At 43.2% G+C, this 23965-nt stretch overlaps 1 protein-coding gene across 1 annotated transcript in view; it reads left to right on the top strand.

Annotated features, from left to right (window-relative positions):
- FAM98A (family with sequence similarity 98 member A) overlaps positions 1–16130 on the top strand; it is a 52340-nt gene extending 36210 nt beyond the window's left edge. The window contains exons 6-8 of the mRNA XM_068232120.1: positions 506–622; positions 7941–8108; positions 10935–16130. Coding sequence (XP_068088221.1) covers positions 506–622; positions 7941–8108; positions 10935–11768 — 1119 coding nt within the window. The 3' untranslated portion in view covers positions 11769–16130. The remainder of the gene's footprint in view (positions 1–505; positions 623–7940; positions 8109–10934) is intronic.
- The last annotated feature ends 7835 nt before the right edge of the window (positions 16131–23965 follow it).

Raw genomic sequence — 23965 nt, 5'->3', positions numbered from 1 at the left:
ACTGAAGTGCGTTCTGCGTCTGTTATTCGCTGAGAAAGTTTGCTCTGCCTGTTGGGTTCTTTTATTTTTACTGTGTAAACTTTCTATAGTTCATTTGTGTCATTTCCCGCTGCAAAGTGAATGCCTCTAAGGGTGCCTTTTCCAGTTATATTTTCATGCTTCATCGGAAGCCTGAATAGTAACGTCTGCGGGTGGGGGATTTTAAATTATATAAGATGTCTCTTTCTTGCCCACAAGCATATTGTCAAGGTGAATTTGTTTTGCACAGTTCTAGCCTTGGGTTTAGCTCTGTTAAAACTGTTTTTTGTACTTGCAAAAAAAAAAAAGTACATATGCGTTCTGATATTTTGTATGAATCGCTAACAGTAAATGTAATAACTGCAAAACATGGATGAAAGATGCTTTATTTAGTCACTGCAAAGTATGTGTTTCTGCTGTAATTTTATGCATTCATACTGTAGTTAGGCTGTGGTGTTTTATAAGATGATTATTTTTTTTTTCCTAGGAGAAAATTGAAGGTATCAATCAAGCCATAACTAATGAATATGAGGTGCGGAGGAAAATGTTAATTAAACGTTTGGATGTGACTGTCCAGTCATTTGGTTGGTCAGATCGAGCAAAGGTAAAGGATGCGTCTCAAGGAGAGATGGAGTGGTGTTTGGATCGTTCTTCAGTAGCCTAGTAATGAAATAGCCCCTGATTATCTGTGTGTTTGTGCAGAGAAACAGAATCCCATGATTTTCAGAGTACTCCTGCATTACAAAGGGATGTTTATGTCCAAGTTCATTTTTTCAGTTGGAAAGCTTCAGAAGTCTGTTTTGCAAATAATGATCTTGAAGGGGCTACAGATGCTGCTGAATTCTCAACTGCAGGAGTAGGATAAGCCGTATATCGGCTTTATCCTGCACCCAAATCTCCCAGCGGCATATTCATAGGTATGCTATGGAGGCTGCCATATTTATTTCCTTTTAAAGGTCAACTGAAGCAAGAGGGATGTGGAGGCTGCCATATTTATTTTCTTTTAAGCAATACCAGTTGGCTGGCTATCCTGCTCTAATTCTTTTAGCCATAAACCCTGAATAAGCATTGCAGCAGATCAGGTGTTTCTGACAATTTGTCAGTTCTGAAACATTGTTTCTGGCATTATTCAGACACTACTGCTCCCTAATAGATGAGCAGGACTGCCAGGCAACTGGTATTGTATAAAAGGAAATACATATGGCAGCCTCCATATTTTTTATTTTGTTTTATTTAACTTCAGTTATCCTTTAACCTCCCTGGCGGTTTATTTATTTTGCCAGGGAGGCTGCAATGTGGTTTTTTTTTAATTAAAAAAAAAATATTTCATGCAGCCAACTGAAAGTTGGCTGCATGAAAGCCCACTAGAGGGCGCTCCGGAAGCGTACTTTCGATCGCCTTCGGCAATCGAAAGTAACAAGATAGGCCGCAATGAGCGGCCTATCTTGTTTCGCTTTCCTCGTCGCCATGGCGACGAGCGGAGTGACGTCATGGACGTCAGTCGACGTCCTGACGTCAGAGCCGCCCGATCCAGCCCCTAGCGCCGGCCGGAACTGTTTGTTCCGGCTGCGCTGGGCTCGGGCGGCTGGGGGGACCCTCTTTCGCCGCTGCACGCGGCGGATCGCCGCGGAGCGGCGGCGATCGGGCAGCACACGCGGCTGGCAAAGTGCCGGCTGCGTGTGCTGCTTTTTTCAGAACGTAAATCGGCCCAGCAGGGCCTGAGCGGCGACCTCCGGCGGCATACCCCGAGCTCAGCTCGGGATTACCGCCAAGGAGGTTAAGCAGTACCAGTTGCCTGGCAGCCCCGCTGGTCGATTTGGCATGCAGCTAATCATGTCAGATCTGACAATAATGTCCTCCCCCCCCCTGCTGCATGCTTGTTCGGGGCCTATGGCTAAAAGAATCAGAGGATCATCAGGATAGCCAGGCAACTGGTTTTGCTTAAAAGGAAATAAATATGGCAGCCTACATATACTGTACACACACAATCACTCACTCCAGCCAGCTAGCTGTGGTTAACTGTCATGTGGGTGGTATCCATCACCCCCCTGCTAGAGGCAGGGCAGCATGTATAGCTGAGGCCTGATCCCTCCAGTGTTCTGCCCACCAGCTGAATAAACATACACAACTTTAACCACAGCAGTCACCGCTCAGTAGGGACTCGTGTATAGGCCAAGATCCCCACATTTGGGCCCAAGAACTTTGCTTAAAGGAATACTATCAAACTTTATCAATTTCTGGCAGTAGCATAAATCAAAATTGCAACAATAGTCTGAGCAAACACAGCATATCTTTGCTGTGCATTGTCTTTTTTTTTATTTTTTACCTTATAGAGTGCGTCCCCTGAAAAACTGACGGCGTCGGGGAATGGGGCAGCTCATTATATGAGAGGGGATGCCCATATTACAGTGTAGCAGTGGATTTCAGCTTTCTCCACATTAGAGCGCATTATTCAGCGCATGACCCGCCTAAGCAGCCTGCTATGAGGAGCGAGAGACAACCGCTCTCGCTCCTACTCTGCCCAGCCTATCCGCCTCAGGAGACTTCAGTGTACCAGGCTGCCGCCGCATCATCGGCTAATGTGTTTGCCGTTGCGTAGCAAATAATGATGATGCGGCGGCAGCCCGGTACACGGAAGTCTCCTGGGGCGGATTGGCTGGGCAGAGTAGGAGCGAGAGCGGTTGTCTCTCGCTCCTCATAGCAGGCTGCTTAGGCGGGTCATGCGCTGAATAATGCGCTCTAATGTGGGGAAAGCTGAAATCCACTGCTACACTGTAATATGGGAATCCCCTCTCATATAATGAGCTGCCCCATTCCCCGACGCCGTCAGTTTTTCAGGGGACGCACTCTATAAGATAAAATAAATTTAAAAAAAAACACTGCACAGCAAAAAGATATGCTGTGTTTGCTCAGACTATTGTTGCAATTTTGATTTATGCTACTGCCAGAAATTGATGAAGTTTGATAGTATTCCTTTAAACACTAGTATGCACTGTATCTCTCGCTTCAGTTTTCCTTTAAATTTTTGTGTTGAAAGTTTTGTTTTTGTTTTTTATCCAGGCACAACTATTTACCTTGATTATTTGATATTCTTTAGTTCTTTGTAAAGTCTTGCACAACAGCTAGATGAAAATTGGCCAAGGCAACTGATATTCACTGCCTCTGATGAGAATCTAGCATGAGTACAGCAGCCCCTGATGCCACCCGGCAGCTCTGTCAGCGATGAGCCTGGTGGATTGATTCGCCTGATAACTACCCAAAAGCTTTGTTCCACACACCTGGCTACTCTGCAACGTCACTCATCGATGCTCAGTTGGCCCTAGTCACAACGCATGGCCACGCTTAGTGCTTATGGGACTCCCATGGACACATTGAGGGTTTGGGGTAAACGTAAACAACCAGGGGATTAAAAAAAAAATCTAACAGTTGTGATTTCCAGTTAGACATAATAAAGTTGACGCACTAACCGCAAGTTTTACTACTGTTACCACCGCCAGCAGTGTACCATACATTATGCTATTAGTGTGACTTGATTAACTGGAGCATTGCTACGGTATTGCGCATTACGCTACTGCTGGCGGTAGTAACGATAATATTACCAGCAGTTAGTACATCAACCCCGTTGTAAAACGCACATTTCATACAGATGTCAGCGCTTCGGAGTGTAATGTTATATTTTATAGATTATTTTCATCAAGGCTAACTAAAAATGTGATCAGACAGAAAACTCAAGAGTTATGAGAATAAAAAAGTCTGTTTTTATTTTAATCAGGAGGTTTTGAATATGGATAATACCAATAATTGGGAGTCACTGTAGTGACATAGACTTCAGTAAATTATTCAAGATATCCACTTTTATGGTAATTTTCCTGGTTACAGAATTAGAAATGTATTCTGCAGAGCTGCACCTGACGGAACTAAATATGTTGCCACCTGTGATCAATTTCAGAATGTAAATTGGGGTTGCAGAACAGTACAGTGGACAAACAGACTACATAATTTACAAAGTAATATAGAAAAAAAATAAGCAATTTTATTCATTGATACTTTTACTACCTCTTTTGGCTAATGAGCCTTCTTCAGACTTGCTGTATGCAATGTGTTCCTTTAAACCAATGTTCATTTCTTCATGCTCCAGTTGTCCACATAGATCATCAGACATTGTCAAAGTATTTCCCGCTGACACTGTTTATATCTCTGGGGCAGTGATCTGCAAACTTGGCTCTCCAGCTGTTAAGGAACTACAAGTCCCACAATACGTTTGCCTTTATGAATCATGACTGTGGTTGTCAGACTACTGCATTGCATCGTGGGACTTATAGTTCCTTAACAGCTGGAGAGCCAAGTTTGCAGATCAGGTCTCTGGGGATTACGTAAATACTTGTGCATTAATAGACTATTGGCTTTATTGGAGTTGCAAGATAACAAATCTTGTAATTCCTTAATTCTAAATGTGTCACTGAGCAACCAGGGGGGGGGGTTCTCTCTCCATCTTCATGTAGAAATGGTCAACTGTTAAGTGCTTTATTAATGTGAAGAAAAGATCAAATGTTTGTCATGCTGCTTTTTCCTTGTCTCTACTTCTAAGTCTAATGCTGGGCTTGATTCTGAGCCATATTTTCGCTGCTCGATTCCAAATTGAGGACAATGCAAAAAGATAAGAAAAACGAGCAGAAGATAAGAGAATCACCTGCGGAATCGAGCCTGGAATCGATTGAGCGGGAGAATCGAGCGGCAAAATCGAGCCATGAATGCCCAGCATAAAGCTACATAAGCTAATACTAATCCACATGTGTACATGTGTCCTCTAACTTTAATGATCAGCTGTGCCGGATCCTCAACTGACATTGACCCCATCCACCATAACCTGCACAGTCGTATGTCCTCTTCCCCATACCAATAGCTATAGCAGAGCAATGTGCCTGTATGGTTATAGTTTCCTGCAGCACTGCCCCCAAGATCGAGCTCGATCCTGAAGGGTGATGCTGATGGTATGTGTGTTCTTATACTTCAACTGGTTTGGGAAATTCAGGAGATACAGTGGCAAAATGTATCTGTTTTAGAATGTTTCTGTTTTAGAAATGTTTAGCTTAAAGGAATACTGTAAGGGGTCGGGGGAAAAATGAGTTGAACTTACCTGGGGCTTCTAATGATCCCCCGCAGACATCCTGTGCTCCAGCCCCGCCTCTGGTTCACTGCTGGAATTTCAGACTTTAAAGTCTGAAAACCTCTGCGTCTCCGTGTCCTCGCTCCCACTGATATCACCAGAAGTGTATAGCACAAGTCCAGTATGGTCTGTATCTGCGCAGTACGCTCCTGGTGACATCAGCGGGAGCGAGGACACGGCAACGCAGGCGCAGTAGTTTTCAGACTTTAAAGTCTGAAATTCCAGAAGTGAACTGGAGGCGGGACCGGAGCATCATTGAGTGGCTGCGCGGGCACAGGATGTCTGCGGGGGACCATTAGAAGCCCCGGGTAAGTTCAACTCATTTTCCCCCGACCTCTTACAGTATTCCTTTAAAGTTGAATGGAAGGTAATGTTAAAGTACAGTATTTGCGCAGTGTTGGCATATATTTTACATTTTAATGCTGTTTATTCACTTACTTAATAAGTAGCAGTAAGCAACATTACTAAATAAGTAATATGTCCCTAACAGTTACTTTTCCTTTGTTGATGTGACAGTTGTACAATGATTTGTCTTCAGTGTAATGTAAAATAGTAGAAGTTAATTGAAGCCTCTAGAGGGCAGTGTTGTATTGAAAGATTCTTTTTCGTCCGAAGACAAATGCATCAGTTTATGCATTTGGACTGCAGTAATGTACAGCTGTAAAAGTACCCATCCCAGATGTGGCCAAAACATTGATCTCTCACAGTTCAGAATTTGATCAGAGAGGGATCAAATCTTTCCACCCCCTAGACAGAAGATTCCAGGCTGAAATCTATAAAAAATGTATATTGCGCTGCTGCATTGCTCTGCTCATTGCAGTGTTAAGATATGGGCCATTGCTCTACCACCACTCCTTACCTGACGCTGATTAATATTTTCCAATTGATTGACTTTTGGACACAATCAACCAATTTATCGACTAAGCCAGCAAGTTGGGACATTGATTTGTATTAAACTGGATCGGTGAGTGTGATCAAATCTGCCAAGAATCAGAAAGTGTATGGGCCCTTTATAGTTGTGTTTCATCATAAAAGTCACTGTGCTTAACGTAGACTTGAGGATCAGAAGGCTTTCTGGCATCTACAGGTCCTTCTTAAAAAATTAGCATATTGTGATAAAGTTCATTTTCTGTAATGTACTGATAAACATTAGACTTTCATATATTTTAGATTCATTCCACACAACTGAATTATTTCAAGCCTTTTATTGTTTTAATATTGATGATTTTGGCATACAGCTAATGAAAACCCAAAATTCCTATCTCAAAAAATTAGCATATTTCATCCGACCAATAAAAGAAAAATATTTTTAAAACAAAAACGTCAACCTTCAAATAATTATGTTCAGTTATGCACTCAATATTTGGTCGGGAATCCTTTTGCAGAAAGGACTGCTTCAATGCGACGTGGCATGGAGGCAATCAGCCTGTGGCACTGCTCAGGTGTTATAGAGGCCCAGGATGCTTTGATAGCGGCCTTAAGCTCATCCAGAGTGTTGGGTCTTGCGTCTCTCAACTTTCTCTTCACAATATCCCACAGATTCTCTATCGGGTTCAGGTCAGGAGAGTTGGCAGGCCAATTGAGCACAGTAATACCATGGTTAGTAAACCATTTACCAGTGGATTTGGCACTGTGAGCAGGTGCCAGGTCGTGCTGAAAAATGAAATCTTTATCTCTATAAAGCTTTTCAGCAGATGGAAGCATAAAGTGCTCCAAAATCTCCTGATAGCTGGCTGCATTGACCCTACCCTTGATAAAACACAGTGCACCAACACCAGCAGCTGACATGACACCGCAGACCATCACTGACTGTGGGTACTTGACACTGGACTTCAGGCATTTTGGCATTCCCTCTCCCCAGTCTTCCTCCAGATTCCAGACTTTCCGAATGACATGCAAAAGTTGCTTTCATCCGAAAAAAGTACTTTGGACCAGTGAGCAACAGTCCAGTGCTGCTTCTCTGTAGCCCAGGCCAGGCGCTTCTGCCGCTGTTTCTGGTTCAAAAATGGCTTGACCTGGGGAATGCGGCACCTGTAGCCCATTTCCTGCACACGCCTGTACACGGTGGCTCTGGATGTTTCTACTCCAGACTCAGTCCACTGCTTCCGCAGGTCCCCCAAGATCTGGAATCGGTCCTTCTCCACAATCTTCCTCAGGGTCTGGTCACCTCTTCTCGTTGTGCAGTTTTCTGCCACATTTTTTCCTTCCCACAGACTTCCCACTGAGGTGCCTTGATACAGCACTCTTGGAACAGCCAATACGTTCAGAAATTTCTTTCTGTGTCTTACCCTCTTGCTTGAGTGTCAATTATGGCCTTCTGGACAGCAGTCAGGTCAGCAGTCATACCCATGATTGCGGTTTTGAGTAATGAACCAGGCTGGGAGTTTTTAAAAGCCTCTGGAATCTTTTGAAGGTGTTTAGAGTTAATTAGTTGATTCAGATGATTAGGTTAATCGCTTGTTTAGAGAACCTTTTCATGATATGCTAATTTTTTGAGATAGGAGTTTTGGATTTTCATGAGCTGTATGCCAAAATCATCAATATTAAAACAATAAAAGGCTTGAACTACTTCAGTTGTGTGTAATGAATCTAAAATATATGAAAGTCTAATGTTAATCAGTACATTACAGAAAATAATGAACTTTATCACAATATGCTAATTTTTTGAGAAGGACCTGTATATAATTACATTTTATGGCCTTTCATTATTAAGGATTTTTGTTATTTAATGCTTTGGTATTTCTCGTTTGAACAGAGTCACTCTGACAAACTGGCCAAAGTTTACCAGCCAAAGCGTGCGGCCTTAGCGACCAGAAGTTCCACTTCTGTGGCTCACCTCCTGGCAGCGCGGCATGACCTTTCAAAAATTCTGAGGACTAGCAGTGGATCTATCCGGGAGAAGACTGCTTGTGCCATTAACAAGGTTAGTGAACAGGTGTTTTACGAAACTTGCAATGGACACTTTCCAAATACAGTTATATTACGTAATAGCTGACAGCAGACTCAGCTTACTGACTACTGTGATTCTGGGGAGAGTCACTCGAAATAACTGTGCAAAGGATAGGGCGTTTAACCTTGAGAGCAGAAGATGATTGTGTTGTCATGTTAAGATTTCTTATGTAGTGTGTTTGCACTGGCTGCTGCAGTCTCATAGATATAGTAAACAACCGTCATCTGAGAGAACTTCTCATGTTGATGTGAAACGTCTGTAGGGGTGGAGCAGCAAGAGACACTGCTGTCACTGAGAGACCTGCTACTGTTTAGTTTTGCTCTTCCAAATTCATCAAAACCTGAAATACTGGTTTGGGGCGGGTTCTTTAAAGGCAACCTCTATGAATTTCATTGGATCGCATATTAAGTTGGAAGAACATTTTATATTTTACAGTATATCTTCTTTGACATTGTTATGGGCTTCACACACAGCAGTTGTCACCCAAAGGGGTCTGGTCTCGATCCTTCAGGCGACATTCCAGGGATGGGTCCTCTAGTGACACTTTGCCCTGCTGCAGTAGAGGGTGGAGGGTTACATGGGTACCCTTAATGATTCTTACAATTTGAAAATTTACACTTACAAATGACACCAGATAAATAGATTTCTTTGATATTGAAATTGATGACTGGGACATCTCAATACTTCTTTAGGATGGCTACTGCAACCAGTGCCCTGTTTCACACTGATCGCTTCATCCGCTGCATACTGTGAAAGAGTGCAGGAGTTGTTTGAGTGATGAGATATGCCAGTCACATGCGGATAACCTTAGACAAGTATATTTAGAGAGAGAACCTTGCAAAAGCATACAATAAAGCTAAATCTACAGCACTGCTGGTACAGCTGAACAAACATGCAAGGATATGTTCATTACAAATTTCAGAGTAGTACATGAGAAGTTAAGGGAGACAAAACAATGCACTGTCACGTCCTGCAATGTGACTGCATCCTTGCCAACTTTGTCATGTGAACAACCCCCCCTATAATCATATACGCAAGAAAAAAAATTGATACCCTTAGAGAGAGTTTAGTGCCTGGTCACTTGGTCAGGCAACTAAACATTGTCGTTTTAAGAGAACATGTACGTGTGGGGATTGTGCCCAATGCAGATGGATGGCAAATTCTTTACACTCCTTAATGAATGGCATCAACATTGTACGCATTACAGTAATTCAGGATCAGAATCATTTATTTCACCAAGTACAAATGGAATTGGTTTTGGTTTATACAGGTTCTGAAAGGATGGAGGGGTGGGAGTGGATAATGTCCGAAAGTTAATTGCGATCCTCTTATGGTTGTATATATCATGCTCTGCTCATACAATAGTTTTTACGTTGGTATAACCAAGCATAGTTTAAAAAAAAAAACGGAGCAAATTAATGACATTAAAAACATAGAACATCATTCGGCAGTGGCTCAGTGTATTCACATGGCCTATGCAGGTAATTTTAAGTCTATACACTTTGCTGTTTTGGACATGATGCATCCTGACATTAGTGGAGGTGACCAGATAGGGTTCTGCTTCAGCGGGAATGTCGCTGGATTTATCTTCTCAATGCAACTCACCCCCAGGATTAAATGATGCTGTGAATTTCAACATGTTCCCACGTCGGAGCATATGCTGAAATTATGTCTCCATTTTTGAATTCCTGCTGTCCTCTCCCCCTGTTCATCCTCTGCTTCTCTTCCCTTTTCTCCTTCAACGTCATTCTTTGTAAAATATTGTATTTATTTCTGCCTAACTTATATGTAAGAAGTGGAAGAATGACTAGCATCATTTTCCTTCTGAAATGGCATCCTTACGATAGTCATTTTGTGTGTAAATTGAATTTTTTGTCTCATAATGATATTCTCAGCTGCTGAATTGGGAATTTAATTAGATTCTCTCTCTGGACACAGATACTGCTGTGACATGGTTTCCTGTATTTAGATAGATGCTGCCACATGTGTGCATGTGTTATGATTGACTCTGCAATTAAAATCTGAAGAGCAGAGTGACCATTTTCTTTTAGTTAATATAATACTTGTCACTTGTATCAAGTAGAATTCCAGGCAAACTAACCAAGAACTGGAAAAGGGGGATATGGCTCCCTCCTGTCACCGTTGCCTCTTCTTTACTTGCTGGACAATAGTTCAGGAAGTACTTAGCTGCAGTTAGCTCTCCAGGGACCCTGATTGTACTTTTATCTCAGAATATAATAGATAAGGCTTGAGAGGGCTTCAGTGTGCAAGGCAAAGTTAAAAAGCTTTGGAGTCTACATGTAGAAGTATGGTGCTTATATAGTGAAGTGGCTAATACCATATTATTATTGTTGTTGTTCTTTCACACTAGCTAACCAGAAAGGGACTATTTATATAAAGCTTACATTTTCTGCAGCACTTAACAGATAATACAGTCTTGTAAGATGGCACTACTTTAAAGTAAGAGCACATTAATAACTATATAATCAATGAGAAGTCAGGAGGCAGTATTTTTTGTATTGTATGTTATGTGAGATTGTAGTTCTGCTTTAAATACAAATAGCCATGCAAAAATAGTACCTTGTCTTGTCAATAAGCCTTTCACAGATTGTTTCTTGCAGTGCAGACTCCTATATTTCACTTTGTATTGGGAGTTGGATGGACAATTTTCTTCCGAATTGTACATAAAGAAATGCATTTGTTTTTGTGTGTGTGTTTTGAGTCTTTTCCTGTTTGAAAATATTTTTAACTTCAAAGTTTACGTACATTACATTTTTTGTTTTTTTTTCTTCTTTACAGGTGTTGATGGGAAGAGTTCCTGACCGAGGTGGTAGACCCAATGAAATTGAACCTCCTCCTCCAGAAATGCCTCCTTGGCAGAAAAGACAAGATGGCCCACCACAAGGTGGTGGCAGAGGTGGAGGAAGAGGTGGATATGAGCAGTCCTACAGTGGTCGAGGGGGCTATGACCAAAGTGGTGGCCGTGGTGGCTATGAACATGGTGGTGGCCGTGGTGGTTATGAACATGGCGGTGGTCGTGGTGGTTATGAACATGGCAGAGGCAGCTATGAACATGGTGGTAGCAGAGGCAGCTATGAACAAGGTGGCGGTGGTCGAGGACGCGGAAGCTATGATCAAGCAAACAGAGGTGGTAGAGGAAACAAAATTCAAGGCGGATGGACAGATGGTGGTGGCAGTGGTTCTGGTGGACATTATCAAGATGGAGGTTTTAGAGATTCTGGATATCAAAGTGGGGGCTATCAAAGTGGTGGAGGAGGGTACCAAAGTGGTGGGTATCAGGGAGGCGGAGGTGGATACCAGGGGGGAGGAGGAGGAGGAGGATATGGAAACTATCAAGGTTCATCCTACTCTGGTGGTGGATACCAGGGTGGAGGATATCAACAAGAAAACAGATTTCAAGATGGTGGCCATCACAATGACAGGGGTGGAGGCCGTGGAGGAGGAAGAGGAGGCAGAGGTGGACGTGGTGGAAGAGGAGGACAAGGTGGAGGATGGGGTGGACGTGGTGCACAAACCTATAACCAAGGTGGTCAATTTGAACAGCACTTTCAACATGGAGGGTATCAATATAACCAGTCTGGCTTTCAACAAGGAAGACATTACACCAGTTGAGATTATTCAAGTCATGTAAAATAGAGCTCAGGTAATAGATGTGCTAACCTGATCAGATTTTTTTTTTTTTTTTTTTCCGTGTGTGTGCAACCCCATAGTTTGGATGCATCCGTGGATTGACAATAAAATTGTATTCCCACAGACTTTTTTTTTCCAGAGATCATTTTTGTTAAAGGAATTTCAGCTTCGTCACTCCGTATCTCATTTGGTTATGCATAGTGGATAGTAATATTCAAAATGATTGCAAAATTACAATATGAAGTTGGACACCATTCAAAAGTTTTTATATTGGAGTGGAATATTGTAAGTGGCCCCAATGTGTAAAGTTATATAGCTAGTGAGTCTCTGATTTGAACAATAGTGCAGGATTTCAAATCCTTAGACTTAACTAGAAGTTTGAAGGTAATTTGTTTTTTTGTAGAACCAATTCAGCCATGGCAATTTAGTGTTTCTTCCATGTGCTTTGAAGTGATCTTGCACTCTCCATGAAAATACCAAGTGGCCTCAGATTCTCCCCTTCCTCCATAATTTATCCATAAACGATTACTCCACCCTTCAGCCTGTTAGAAATACATGGTGCCCAGTATACCCTGAGGCTAGACATCCCTCCATGCACTGGTTTTTTCCAGGTGCTGTGTCCATAAAGAAAATACAGTGTAACATAATGATATGCCCTCAGGTGCCATATCTGTGTACAGACTTCTGTATGCATAGATCTAACCCCTCCACTAACTTGAACTTGGGAATGTGAAGGACTGCTTGGGGTGAGTGGAGGACTGTGCATTAGTGGTCGGCTGTGGAAGAGAAAGGTAGTTTATGCTTATATTTATATATTGTGGGGATGAAGGAGGATGCTGGCACTCAATGATTATAATTGGTGATGAGCATGAAAAGAGGAACTGCTCCTCTACTCTCTGCGCTGCTTTCTAGCAACACTTCCACCTTCACACCCAAATCCCCGAATGTAAAGGCAGAAGTGTCAGGAAGTTGGATGGCAGCATGCAGCTCAGTGGTGAGAGGTGGGGACATCTCTGCAGTGGCTCTTGCTCACGCCGGGACAGTTTTACTTTGGAAAAATCTGTTTTTGCATATCCTTTAATCATAATAGAAAATCAGAAAATGACTATGAAGTAAATATGCTGTACCTCATGTGTTCTCCTACTGACAACCCTGGGTTCCATTTATAGCCAGGATAAGAACTGAGGGAACCCCTGCCAGTCGAAAACACAAACTACAATAACAACCTGTTTCACATTAGTCAACATGTTCATACCATTAAAGTTTCTACTGCCTTGAAATTGAGTCGGACTTTGTAGCTGCTACATAATTAATCTTCAGCTGGTAAATTAACCAGCAACTATAAGCTTTGGCTGGAATTAAATTAAACCTGAAGTGAGAAATTTGTTTCAGGTTTGATACTTCAAAAGAACTCAGTCCTCAAGTACCCCCAACAGTGCATGTTTTGTAGAAAACCACTAATATTCTCTGGTGAGGTAATTAGTGCCACAGCTGAGCTCATTAACTGCCTCTAAAGATTTCCCAAAAATATGTTGTGGATACTTGAGGACTAAGTTGGGAAACCCTGGTATAGAGTCATCCAGTTCCAACACTATCAGTAAAGCTGTTTGTCAGAATTGCTCTATACAGCTGTTTGTTGCCCCAAGTAGTTCCGAGGACATGTGCATGGCTACTGCACGTGTGCGAATCTGGTCTCGATTCACTTATCTTTGGAACTACTCGGGGACAGTAGTTCTGAACAGCTGGTCGACCCAGCAGATCAGTTTTACCTGTGTACAGTGGAGGAACATGAAGGCTCTATACTATCCACAGCCTTCTCTTTTCTTGGTTCTAAGTTGAAGTAAATTTCCTCACTTTAGTGCCTTTAATTCCCACCCAATCTTTACTGCATCAGTGGAAATTTTCATTTTTTGGGATGTTTCTGGTCAAAACTAGTCATAATTTTTTACCACTGTATCAGAAACGAAAAAAAAAAATCTTTAACTCACTCTTGTGCAAGTGAAAAAAAGAACCTACTCACAGCCAATATACAGGCATTACCGGTAGGTGCCAGCTGTGACATGTCTCCCCATATTATATATAATTTCCCAAAGCACTGAGAGGAGTAGGAATAGCTATCCAGGACTACAGTGTGCTAAGAGTAGGTAGCGTAACTGAAACCTAATGGTGGTAGCTGTGTGTCAGAAATTGGAGATTTTGTACTTTCTCAGTTCAGGTTTACCTTTAAAAGAGGAACCGCCAAGTAGGAAGAATTCTGGGAAATATTCAGTTACAATTCTGGAAGCATGACTTTATCACTCGGTTGCTGTAATTGCCCTCCAGCCAAACATATCTGTAAAGCTTTTATGTTAAAAACGCTTCTTTAAGAAAAATAATTTCATATTGATAAAATGGAATTTGCAAGTGCCATATTCTATTGAAAAGCTTATTTTTAAAATGTACTTTATATTAAAATTGATCTAAACTGCAGATCCTTTTACTTTAACATTAAAAGTGCCTATGCTGCCACGTTTTAGTTAAACGGTTGACAGTAGTCACATATTCATGGTTATTACAGGACAAGATGACTTGCCCATGCTAACCACTTAGATTCTGGAAGGTGATGGTGTGGAGGGTGCAGTTACTCTTCAGACTGGTGGTCACCACAGTGAAATATCATTGCTAATCATTTGGTGTAAGCTGCTGCACTTGGTTCACCATCTTAAAGTGCACCTGTCATGGTAGATACTAGCAGTGCTAATCTCCCCCTTTTACGTACTATTGCATTTCTGATTTTGGCTATACTTTTTCAGAATTGCTTACCTAGGAAAAATGTGCAAAATGAAGTCCAAACACCTGTTCTGCATACTTGCAAAGCTGGATCATCCACAAGGTAATTCTAGGCAGTTGCCTAGCGCCTGGAGACAGTCTAGGGGCCTGTTGCTAGCCCACAACAAATCGTACTAAAAAAAAAAAAAAAAAAGCCAGTTGGCTCTGTGGTGGCCAAAAACTGCTATCATGCCTAGGGCCCCATTTCATCTTAAAGAGAACTTGTAACCTAAAAAAGTACCCCTGGGGGATACTGAGCTTGGGAGGGGGAAGCATCTGGATTGTATCGAGGCTTCCTCCGTCCCACGGTGGGTGCACTAGATGTCCCCGAAAGGCGGGCATGTAAATATTTACCTTCCCGGCGCAGTAGCAGCTTTCGGTTCGGGCTAAAGCGGAAATAGCCGATCCCAATTGGGTCTTCTCTGCTGCGCAGGCACAAAGTCGCCTGCGCAGTAGAGCAGACCTAATTGGAATCGGCTGTTTCTGCCTTAGCCCATTGGGGAGCCGCTACTGCGCTGGAGCTGGGGAAGGTATATATTGTAGGCGCGCATGCGCCACAGCACAACAAATTATCGGCTGTGGTTTTGCAGGGGCACAGCGAGACCACTGTGGGACGTAGTAGGACAGGGAAAGCCTTGATCGGATCCAGAGTCTTCCCCCTCGAAGAGTTAAGAACACCCCAGGGGCACTTTTTTTTTTTTATTTACAGAGTCTCTTTAATCCATTTCTGCTTACTTGTGACTTGGAAAGATTAATACGCGGAGGATCAACATTACAGGCAGTAAACTAACGATTTTAGAAAGGTGGTTAGCAGTTGCAACTTCTGTTTCTGTAATGACATATGTACTTTAAACTCATGAACTCCTGCTCCCTTGTCCACTATCTGTTTCCTGGAGGTGACCATGCAAGGCTTGTATGATGGAGTGTTTTTGTTTTTCCATTTGTTCACACCACTGCCAATGACTGCATAAGCTGCATGTGTGAAACATATTTGATATATTTTATTTTACAATTTACTTTTGAGATGGATTTCCTGATGGGGACACACTATTACATGAGCTCTACTAAAGTATCTAAGTCAGCCAAGCCTTCCATCTTGCATATATAATACAGAATGCACATTGTTGAGCTCTAGGGGGTCTGTACTGCTTCAGCAAGTCACAGCAGTGGTCTTCAGATTTTAAGCGCTCAATGGACTTAGCTGTTACTGTACAACACTAATATTTTCAGGTGACTTGGTCTAAAATTACTTGAAAACCTTTTTTTTTTCTTCATGTGTGCAAAACCCCACTTTCTTTTATTTGTTACACTTTCTCATCTGTCCCCAAACAAATGCACTATGTGGGCAAAATTGGTTTATGCCCAAAATATTATTTGATAATGCTGCAAGAACTAAACCTGTGTGGGTTTGATATCCATGAAGCCTTTTTGAAGAGCCACATAATGCTTTCTTGCTGGGTTTACTTTCATTTATAAGCAATGTCAAGCTGTGAAGGGAGCCTGTTGAAGGAATGCAATAAAGTTTGTCTGGCTGTAGTCTTATTTACTATTTTTAGTGCAACTTAGCTGTGTTATTTTGTCATACATAATCGTGTACACAAGAACAGTTTGATAGCATACATGGGAAAAAAAGGCTATGGGGATTGCCGTTAGTAGAATATTGGTAAGTTGGTACTGCTCTACTACTTAATTCTAATAGTAAAATATTAACAACAAAATAACCCAAAAATCTCCCTCTACCAATGCCTAAGACCTCCCTCTACTTATGCTTAACCCCCAATAGAATAGAATAGCGGGCGCTGGAGCATGCAGATATGCAAATCGCAACACTGCACAGTGTACGCAATGCTGCAATTTGCATATGTGCATACCTTGATATTTTGTCAGGTGCCACGGGGGGGCTGAATTTACCTTCTGTGCTGCAAATTGCATCCATTATAAAAACTGCAATTTGTGGCAAAAAAGGTAAATTTCTGTGTCCGGTGGCACTCGATAGTGAGCCCCAAGGCATGATTTGGGGCAAAGAAGGTATGTTTTGGTGCCTATAATTTCCCTTCTTTGCGGCAAATTGGCTTTTATAGTAGGCACCTATGGCCACACCCTTTTATCCTGATTTGGTTTGATAACCTGCTTGACTGCAAATTAGAACTCTAGCTACCAGCATTCAATAACATAAATGAATGTTAGGGCAGGCATGTGTGGCATATGAACTTTAGAGATTGTTGTCCCTTGATCCACTGGTTTTATTTTTGTACATGCATGGATTTCCTCTTGCAACATCCTTTGAATACATTTACACCACCAACTACAGGCTTGTATTGGAGTCTACAGTCTGTCAAACAAGCCACACACTGTAAGTACAGATGGTATGTATGTGATGGCCAGAAGATAGTATTTTAAGTCAAGAACATCCACCGATGGCTGTCCGACAGATATGTATGTTGTACATAGCTTCATTTGTGCCTATAGTTGGAGAACATATGGAGCCTGACATATTTATTTTTGAACAATACCCATTGCCTGGCTGTCCTGCTGATCCCCTGCCTATAACACTTTTAGCCATAGACAATCATGCAAATCAGAGATTTCGGAATGAAGACTGACTGGATTAGCTACATGCTTGTTTTAGGTGTGTGATTCAGGCACTATTGATCCCAAAGAGTTCAGTGGGACTGCTGGGCAACTGGTATTGTTTAAAAATAAATGGAGCAGTCTCCATATGTCTCTTGCTTTGGGTTCCCATTTAGCACACTGGAACTGATTTATAAAGGCAGGTCCAAAGAAAGCTGGAGAAAGAATTTCGGAAAGCTCTTGTGATTTCTGAATCATGGAGCAATCGTGATTGGGCCCTGCAGCCAATGATTGCAGTCACTCTGGGATAACAAAAAAAAAATTGCACCGCTTTATAATTGTTTCAAGTGGAACCACAATCAAACAGTGCAGGAAATGCTAAGCTTTAATTACCAACTAGCCTGCTACATATTGCTGGTTTCTGTGAACAGCTACTTCAATATTGCTATTTATCTTTGGAATTTAGCTTGCCAACATCCTAAAACGAGCTCAGCTCGTCCATAACCGCCGCAGGGCACCGGTCAGGTTTTTTTGTAATTTTTTTTTTTAAACCGGCAGCTAGCACTTTGCTAGCTGCGTGTTGGGGACAATCGCCGCCGATGTGCTGCTACCCGCCGCGTAACAGCCCCCGTGTGCAGCCTGGCCAATTATTGCCAGGCAGCGCTGAGGGGTGGATCGTGACTCCCTGTCGATGACGTCATTCTGTTTGTCGCCATGGTGATGGGGAAGCCCTAAAGGAAATCTCGTTCAGAACGGGATTTCCTGGTGGGTTTGGTCGCTGGCGGCGATCGGAAGGGTGGGAGGGATTCTGCAGGGAGGTGTTAATCATGTAGCTAGCGCTAGGCTAGCTACATGATTTAAAAAAAAAAAAAATACTGCTGCGCAGCCACCCTGGCGATCTTAATAGAACGCTGGGATGGTTTTAATCCACTGTCCAAGTTGGTAGCAGGTGTATTTGATTGCCCCAGTTCCAACATGCATAGTCGGTAGTGCATCGCATTGTTAGCATATCATTGGCCCACTTTGGTCCTTAGAAACATGGGTTAGTATTCACTGTCTGTACCATTTGGTGGTTTTTTTAAATATTACATTATGAAGGGTTTTTACTTCTGGTATTCAAGTCTACAAACCTTGACCAATTAAAGAATGGTTACTGGAATCCTGTGAAACCAAGTTAAGGTGCTACACACCAAGATTCTTAACTTTGTTGAATTTCGGAGTATAAGCTGTATTGCCCTTGGTGTGTGTGCGCTCAGGGCCAGATTTGTGGCAAGGCCACAAAGGCTGGGGTGCTGGAGGCCAAAGGGTTGGCCTGCAATGGGGCAGTTAGTAGCCCAATATGCCACCGGCCACCAGAGAGACCACAGACCCGGTCCACAGCTGCTGCCCGGACTCACAGGTCTCATGCAGATTTGCAAGCAGAGCAGATCAAGCAGCATCGTGACTCAACTCTTCGGCCTCTGCTCCAGCGCAGAAGCTTTGCTGCATCTTCCCCTCCATAGCTGCTTTGTGATTGTCTCCAGCTAGCGCCTCCCTCCCTCCACGTGACTTCCCGGTACCATCCGGACTGCATCACTTGATGTCAGGATGGTACCAGAGAGTCATGTGGAGAGAGAGGTGCCGACTGGAGACTGATCACAAAGCAGAGGGGAAGATGCAGTGACGTTTCAGCGCTGGAGTGGAGCCCGAGCCTGGGGAGGTCAGTCATACTGCTGCATGATCTGCGAGGAAGCATTGAACTGGTTATGTTAGTCAACCCTCAACATTAACATCCAGTCCTCTGAAAGATACAGATTTACTTCCAGGACCCTTCCTCAATAGGTATGGCCAACAGAAGATGACAGGCAGCATTTGTAAGTATTTAACAAAGCGTGTGCATTTTAAATAGGGTTGAATTTACTACACAAAAAGTGTGTGGTTTTGTCCAACAAGGGCTGTTGTAAGATGTAACAAGCACCTTTAGCCTTTTTGTCACTCCAGGCAAGAAAACCTGTACCCCGCCCCCATTGGCGATGGTTAAATAATCCACCCAAGTAAAACAGTTACTCAGCATGCCCTCCCAAATAAGTTATGCAGCATGCGGATCCAAATAACACAGGTATGCACCTTGCCCACACAAGTAATACAGTTACGCAGCATACCCAGTTTAGCTGGATAGACCCATCACCAGAGAGGTGACAGCAGGAGAGGATGGCACAGAGGTGATAGGAGAGTAGAGAGTGGCATAAAAGTAACACCAGGGAGTGGCAGAGAGGTGACAGCAGGGGATTAGAGGGTGGCAGACAGGTTACCGCAGAAAAGTACATGGTGATAGCAGGGGTTAGGGGTGGAAGAGAGATTAAAGCAGGAAAGTAGAGGGTGGCAGAGAGGTGACAACGGGGGAGTAGAGGGTGGCAGAGAGGTGATAGTGGGGGAGTAGAGGGTAGCACAGAGGTGACAGCAGGGGAGTAGAGGGTGGCACAGAGGTGACAGCAAGGAAGTAGGAGGTGACAGTATGAGAGTAGAAGGTGGAACAAAGGTGACAGCAGGTGAGTAGAAGGTGGCACAGAGGTGACAACAGCAGAAGGTAGCAGAGAGGTGCCTGCAGGAGGGTAGAGGGTGGCAGAGAGTTGACAGCGGGAGGATGGCAGAGAGTTATCTGCAGTGGAGTAAAGGGTGGCAAAGAGGTGACAGCAAGGGAGGGTGGCAGACAGGTGCCTGCCAGGGAGTAGAGGGTGGATAAGAGGTGTCAGCAACCTGGTGAGGGTGGCTTTGGCCTGCTAAGGTGGATGAAAGGGTCGGGTAGGGGGTGTTAAGAAGTCAGGATGGAGGAGCAATAAAAGTTAAAGGGGTAGTTGAGGACTGCAGCAGCAAGTACCTGACATGATCTGATCCTACAGCTCCCACTCTCACCTATCCGTTCTGCTTTCCCCATGCATGGAGCTTGTTGCACAGGGAAAGCACCATTGTGGGGGAGGGGGGATTGGTAAGGCTGCACTGAGAGCTCTGCTTCAGCCCAGTCCTGCCACAGCCAGTCTTGAAAGTTTAACTCTCTCCCTCCCTTAGTTTGTCTGCCATCACTGGCAGCAGCTACAGAGAGGGCAAGGAAGTGAAAATAATTGCCGATGCCCTCCTTCCCCCCCTTCCCTCCCTTATCATGCATGGGGTCCACAAAGCACAAGGACAACAAACACTGCTGCCATTGATTTAAGTTTTAGTGGGGGCAGTAGTGGTGGTGAAGGATTATTGGATTATGATTGGTGCACTATTAGGACCAGCAGACCTGTCTCCAACAACACTGAGGTCTTATACAGGGGCCAGTAGTGGATACTAGATGCCAGTGGTGGTGTGAAGGATTATTGGGTTATGGTCAGTGCAGTACTAGGACCAGCAGACCTGTCTCCAACAGCTAACTTGTGCACTGGACACAGAGCAGCAATGTAATAGCAAGAAAAACAATGTAACAGCCCTAAGAAGGGCTTAGCTGTTCAGGACAATGTGGGAACAAGAATCTGCAGGGAGGGATAGCTGATTGCCTGCCATGTGTCTGCTGACTCTGGGGTGAGGGGTCAAAGTTTTGCTCTATTATAATGTATAGGGGGCGGGTTGAACATCCCATGTATCCGCCTGAAGGGGTGAACGCGAACACTCCTTGTTCGCTGCAAACTATTTGCTGAGCGAATAGTTTGGGACATCTCTATCGGCAAAACACTTTACCTAACCTACTTCTCCCATGAAACCTCCCCATACCCACACCTAACGCTAACCATTTAAATTCCTTCCTGCACTTAGGCCTAGTGCACACCAGAGGAACGCTTGCGGCTGAGGAAACCCTTGAGTAATGTATTTCAATGGGCTGGTGCACACCAGAGTGGGTCGGTTTTAGCTGAAACACAAACTCCTGGGTTGCAGCATTTTTTGAATTTTGGACACGTTTCTGCCTCCACTGTTACGTATAGGAAAACGCTTGATAAAACGCTAGATCGGAGCGGTTTTCCAGGCGTTTTTGTTACAGTAGCTGTTCAGTAACAGCTTTACTGTAACAATATCTGTAATCTGCTACACAAAAAGATACCAAAAACGCTTCACTTTAAGTAAAAAATGCTACACAAAACCGCAAAACGCTTCATAATAAAAAAACGCTTCAAAAACCGCTAGCGTTTTGTGGATCTGCTAGCAGTTTTTGGTGTGCACTAGGCCTTAATCCACTACGGGCTATAAGGCCATGGGCCAATTATACACTGGGTGCTGCTATAGCTGCAATTAACATTGCTGTCTATGGCGGCAGCCAAATTACCTGCCTAAATTGGACACCAGTACACACTTTGAAAAGACACCAAAAATGATCAAGAACAACTACTTTAGGCAATAATCAAGAACAATTTCTTTAGATGACTCATGTTGAAAGTGTGTGCAAACGGACTTTATACTGTAACATATATTCCAGACTTTTGAAACTCTCGGAGGCTTGAGTGAGAAGGTAATGTAATGTAGGTACGTCAATAGTCTATTTTTATTCCATCATTACCTAATGTACAGTATGTTGTGCCAAGTGGCTACAATTTTAGAGGGTTTTATTTGTGAGTTTCCTGATGGTAATGAATTGGGACAGCAATACACATGGGACAGCTCTATGCTCTGCCGTGAACTTAGTGCACCACAGAAAGCTAGCAGAAACATTTGGAAAGAGCATATGAGGAAACCAAAGAGATACCGTATATCACAAGTCTGTAGCATTTTGGTACTTGCTAAAATAAAACTGGATTTTTTCTGTATACATAAAAGAAGAGATATGTTATTAGGTAAGCCATTTCTGGAGACAAAGCTGTATAGGTCAAAGCCGTGTACGGCACATAATTCGTCAATGCTCTGTTTGTTGGATTATGAGGTTCACATGCAGCTCCATTTTCCAAAACAGTCACGATTTGTAAATCTGCAGTTCAGTGTTAGGTAATTATTCTGCCTGAAGTTTAGGTTATGCTCTGGCGTTAGGTCACTTCCATCTGATCTAATGGAATAAAAGCGTGCAGAAACGCCAGCCCCAAGAAAAAGCTCAAAAGTTAATTTTCAAATATAGTGTTAAAAAAAAAAGCCAAAAGACTCAAATGTTCCAAAATTCATCCAGCCGATCCTGTTTCTGGCAGTTATTTGTCAATATTAACCTTTGACCGCTTCTCATCCACCAGCCTCACCTAAGTGTGCATACACACCATAGACCCTAGACCATAGTCTATGGAAAATGAAAGATCACAGACCAATTTTACCCCCTTCCATGTAGTATGAGAGCCATACCTACACAGTCTATTCTATTGAGCTGAACTCCCCATCAGATAGGCCAGATAGGATGAGTAAATAATGTAGTAATGAGTTTTTCAAAATCTGTATAGAATCCCCAGAAATCAGCTGAATCATACTGCCATGCACAACCCCCATCTCATGTCGTAGCTAGTGCCCAGGCCAGAGCATGACCTCAGACGGTGCTTGGAACTCAACCAGTGGCATAGCTAAGGAGCTATGGGACCCGTTGCAAGTTTTACATGGGGCCCCAAGCACTCTATAGATAACAATTGATACGGCGCACCAAAACTTGCAAAGGGCAACAACAGTGCCAGAGGAGCAAGTAGGGGATGGGAAACAGTTTGTTAATGATTACAACTATTTAACACATCTATAGAAGTGATTATTACCAACACAGGGCCAATAGAGAGCTAATTCTGTGCTTGAGGGAGGGCCCCTCAGGGCATCTCTGACTCAAGGGCCCGATGCGGTCGCTACCTCTGCAACCTCTATTGCTATGCCACTGAACTCAACCATCTGGAAGTGCTGGCTCCTATTAAACTTACCAGAGGCTTATGTTTAACATCAGGTCACAGATTGTTATGGGAGGTTGTAGATTAGGCGGCCTTATATTTAGTCTCAGTTGAATCTATACACAATAGGCGTGTTTAAAGTGCATTTTATTCATTAATAACATGTTCTAACAAGAAGAAAACTGTCCAAGGTCACGTAGCTGAAAGGGGATGAAAAGTAGGGCACCTCCCATTATATGGGCCATCTCTAACATTTTCACAGTTTAATGGGCTACATAGAGGAAATAAAAGGCATTTGTTAAACTAAAGACACTTTGGGGAAAAGGAACTCTTAACAGTAACAGCTGGACATTCATCTGAGTATGTACTAGTGAATGCATTAGGAGGCATGGATCTCTAGCTGTGAAAAGTGTTAAAAGGACATACATCTTTTATATGGAATGACATGCTTAATATGTTTTTACATCTAGCATGTAATGATTAATTTTCTGTTTTATATACACACACCTTAGTGACTGTGAGTAGTAAAGCCATAGGATGAGCATCAGTCATATCTGTCATGACAGATCTAGTCCGACTTTGTAATTTAATTTTCCAACACTCAGATCAAAGAAGAAGTCTGGAACTGCACTGCAGTGCTGGGGTTAGACTGTAAAGTCTAACCCCAGTTGAAGAAAATCCTCTCATCAGCATTCCTGGAAAGAGGTACGCAGTCCTGATGACGAGGTGTGGGGGCACCTGATTGGAAGGTGTAAGTGAAGGGTGGAGCAAGCTGCAGGCGTCCGGGACGCCCGGGGTATGGAAAAAGAGAGCAGCGATGTGCCCAGATAAACACACCTGTCTGGCCTGCCCTTGTATTCTATTACCATACCTCCTTCTCTGCCTCTCAGATCTCACTCCTGAAGACTGCAGTGAAGCAGTGCAGGTGCGCATGTGCGAGATCTGAGAGGCAGAGAAGGAGTTAATAGTATACTAGGGCGGGCCAAACGGATGAAAGAGGCATGTTTGCAC

The sequence above is a fragment of the Hyperolius riggenbachi genome, chromosome 4 (assembly GCF_040937935.1).
Source record: "Hyperolius riggenbachi isolate aHypRig1 chromosome 4, aHypRig1.pri, whole genome shotgun sequence".
In the NCBI taxonomy this organism is placed as follows: domain Eukaryota; kingdom Metazoa; phylum Chordata; class Amphibia; order Anura; family Hyperoliidae; genus Hyperolius; species Hyperolius riggenbachi.
Note: the sequence above shows the minus strand (reverse complement) of the source record. Positions and strands in the feature narration are given on the sequence as shown.